This window comes from Bison bison, unplaced genomic scaffold, assembly GCF_000754665.1.
Source record: "Bison bison bison isolate TAMUID 2011002044 unplaced genomic scaffold, Bison_UMD1.0 scf7180017864327, whole genome shotgun sequence".
Taxonomy (NCBI): Eukaryota; Metazoa; Chordata; class Mammalia; order Artiodactyla; family Bovidae; genus Bison; species Bison bison.
The window spans coordinates 5,645,810-5,648,973 of NW_011494899.1; the positions used below are offsets into that span (position 1 = coordinate 5,645,810).

Sequence of the window (3,164 nt, forward strand, 5' to 3'; positions counted from 1 at the left end):
CAGGGAGGCCTGGCGTGCTGCAATTCATGGGGTCGCAAACAGTCGGACACTACTGAGCGACTGAACTGAACTGAACTGAAACCCTTATATATTTAAGCCATTGTCATTTTCCACTAAATATAAGATACAGGATGTAGCTACTATTATCCCACCAAATCTACTTATCATGTGGAATTACAGGAAGGTAATATTGTCAGGAACTAGCCAAAGAAGGTGAAAATTGCAAATTTTCTGTTTGCTGATCTAGTTAGATATAGCCCAGAGCTGGCTCTGCCCGCCAAGAGAGGGCTGGAGGGGAGGCTGCAGAGGGGCCAGGAAGGAAGGGAAAGGAATGACAGTGTTCTTTCTTGTTTCAGGGAAGTGTCTCACACCAGAAAATAAATCTTCTGAAAAATCAATCAGAAGCTACTTTCTACAAGTGTAAGGGGGGCTCCCTGACACCTGGTGAGGGCTTGGGCTGGCCAGGATTTATCAGGGTTTGCATATTCACTTATTCAGGGGATACAGTCATAAAAGCAGTGAGAGAAAGAACTTGCTGCCAATGTGGGAAAAAATGAAACATCTCCTGGAAGTGGCAACGGTTGGGGCATGCATTCTCTGCCCCCGCCCCTGCTCTGGGTGATAATACTTACGATGTCACTGCCAGCTCCACACTTCACACTCAGCTCAGAGCCCTGCAGGGTCTTCCAGGGAGCAGATTTGGGGAGATCCACTGCCAAGACCTGTAGGGGTGATGGGATCACATTAATACCCTGAATCTGGGTTGAAGAAGGAGCTTTGCTAACAAACCAAATTTAGATACAAGTTTTTTTCTGAGTTCTAAATTCCAGCTTCAAAATGACAGCAGATAGAATCAAAAGGAAGAATAAGTATGGATTCTCTAGGAAGTTGGACTTTTTTTCTGTAGGAAAGTCTCCTCTGGCTTGTTTCAGTCACCCTTCATTCCCCTTCTGTGTTCAGGAGTCCATGGAAGGTGCTGTGTTGCTGCATGAAGCCTGCGGCAGACCAGGGTTAGGGAAATTGCATTAGGGCACTGCGATGGGTTGAATTGTGACCCCTCAAAAGTTTCACTGAAGTCTAGGTCCCCATTACCTCAAAATGTGATCTTCCTTGGAAATGAGATCATTGCAGATGTAATTGGTTGAGATGAGGTCACATGAGAGTAGTGAGAGTGTTAGTCACTCAGTCATGTCCGACTCTCTGTGGCCCCATGGACTGCTGGGCTTCTATGTCCCCTGGAATTCTCCAGGCAAGAATACTGGAGTGGGTAGCCATTCCCTTCTCCAGGGGATCTTCCTGATCCAGAGATCGAACCCGGATATCCTGCATTACAGGCAGATTCTTTAATGTCTGAGCCACCAGGGAAGTGAGTGGGCCCTTAATCCAAAGATATTGGTGTCATCTTAAGAAGAAGAGAGAAGAGGAGAGTGCCATGTGAAGACATAGAAACACACAGGGAGAGGACAGCCAGCCATGTGACAACAGAAGCAGAGACTGGAGGGATGTAGCTACAAGCCTGGGATGCCGAGAATGTCTGGACACCACCAGAAGCCAGGAAGAAAGCAGGGAACAGCCTCTCCCTCAGGAGTTCCAGCAGAAACAACCTTGTCAACACCTTGATCTCAGACTTCCAGTCCCCAGAACTCTGAGGGGATTTATTTCTACTGTTTTAGGTCACCCAGTTTGTGGTCATTGGTTATGGCAGCCTAGGAAACTAACACAGGACCTACAAATTAACCAAAGTGAGGATAGTAGGCCCTCTTGGATTAGATGTCTCACTCCTGGGAGGAAACAGGGTCCTGGAGGAGGATTCAGAGGGACAGGGTTTTAGCAAGAGCTGCCATGTTCCTACAAGATCCTGCTTCCCTAATCACAGTAGATTGGTACACGAGCCAACAACTGGTTGCAGCTGGATGAATCCATCCTTTGCCTAGAAACTCTGGAATTGGGGGAGAAAGAGTCCATCTGGGAGAAACTTGGGAATTGTTGAGACACTTTGCCTTGTGAACTAGGGAAGGGAGGGAGCTGGTCTGCAGTAGAAGAGGGGAAGGATGCTTTTGAGTATTGGTTAAAGTTAGGGGAAATAAAACAATGGCAGGGGAGAAACAGAACCAGATGAGCTATACTCTTGTGGTCAGTTCCCCACAGCCAGTCAGAGGAGGACACAGTGGGGGCAGGGGATGCTCAGACCTCCCAACACCATGGAGACTGAGAGGTAAAGACAGTTCCTGGATTTGATCACCTCGAGGGCAACCTTGCCATTCCCGTCTGTGTGAAAACAGAATACCTTGGCATCTCGGATCACGTGGAACTTTAAGTACTCCTTCAGCTTGTCCTTGTTGTCTTGGTTGAACAGGAAATCCTGTTGTTCACGGGGCAGGGCTTGGAGGGCTTGGTCGCTGGGCCAGAAAAGTGTGACTGGGGTGTGGATGGGGTCTGTGATGACGCTCAGCAAGCCGGAGTCCTGAAACACAAGGAGTTGGTCAGGTGCGCCCCAAAGCCCAGCCAAGAAGCATTAGCTCTGGAACCCAAGGGCCAGAGCAAAAGCCAGCCTGGGGCCCTCTCTGTGCCCGCCATGGGGCTTCTCAGGCCTTTGGCTAGTTTAAATGAGATTCAGCCTGAAACTGAAGGCTTTCTTCACACTCCCGTCATTTTGACTCTCGTTTTCTTAGAAAGTAAAACAGAAAGGCCAATTCTGGACTTTGTTAATAGGGAAACACACTTTAGCAAGACTCTTTTTTGCTCCTACTCTTGTCCAAATGTTTTAATTTCTGGAAGACCCACTTAGCACTTTCCCCATATTTCCTTTAAAAATGTGAAACCTATACAATATTGAGATACTTGTATATATTTAGAGGATTTCTAGATCACATAGACTCAAAAAAGAAATTGCCAGGTGACTGGCAAAGAATCATTTTGAGAATCTTCTACATTTTTTCTTGTACATCATATACATTTTTTCTTGTAGTTTTCCCAACGACCCTATGAAGTAAGCTTTATTATTCCCTCTTTTTGAGACCCAGAGAGACTTTTAACTTGCTACAAAAGCTTGTGTTCAAGCAGACCTGATGCCCAGGGGTGGGGGCATTAGAAGGTTTAGGGAGTGGGTGGGTGGGCAAAGATCACTGGAGAGTCTTAGTATGAGCACCTTCCAATCTCCTTTT

The 3,164-nt window shown here is 46.9% G+C and overlaps 1 protein-coding gene across 1 annotated transcript in view; it reads right to left on the reverse strand.

Annotated features, from left to right (window-relative positions):
• STAB2 (stabilin 2) overlaps positions 1-3,164 on the reverse strand; it is a 169,621-nt gene that overhangs the window by 38,372 nt on the left and 128,085 nt on the right. The window contains exons 51-52 of the mRNA XM_010853421.1: positions 2,288-2,464; positions 633-722 (exon numbers count right to left, since the gene is read on the reverse strand). Coding sequence (XP_010851723.1) covers positions 633-722; positions 2,288-2,464 — 267 coding nt within the window. The remainder of the gene's footprint in view (positions 1-632; positions 723-2,287; positions 2,465-3,164) is intronic.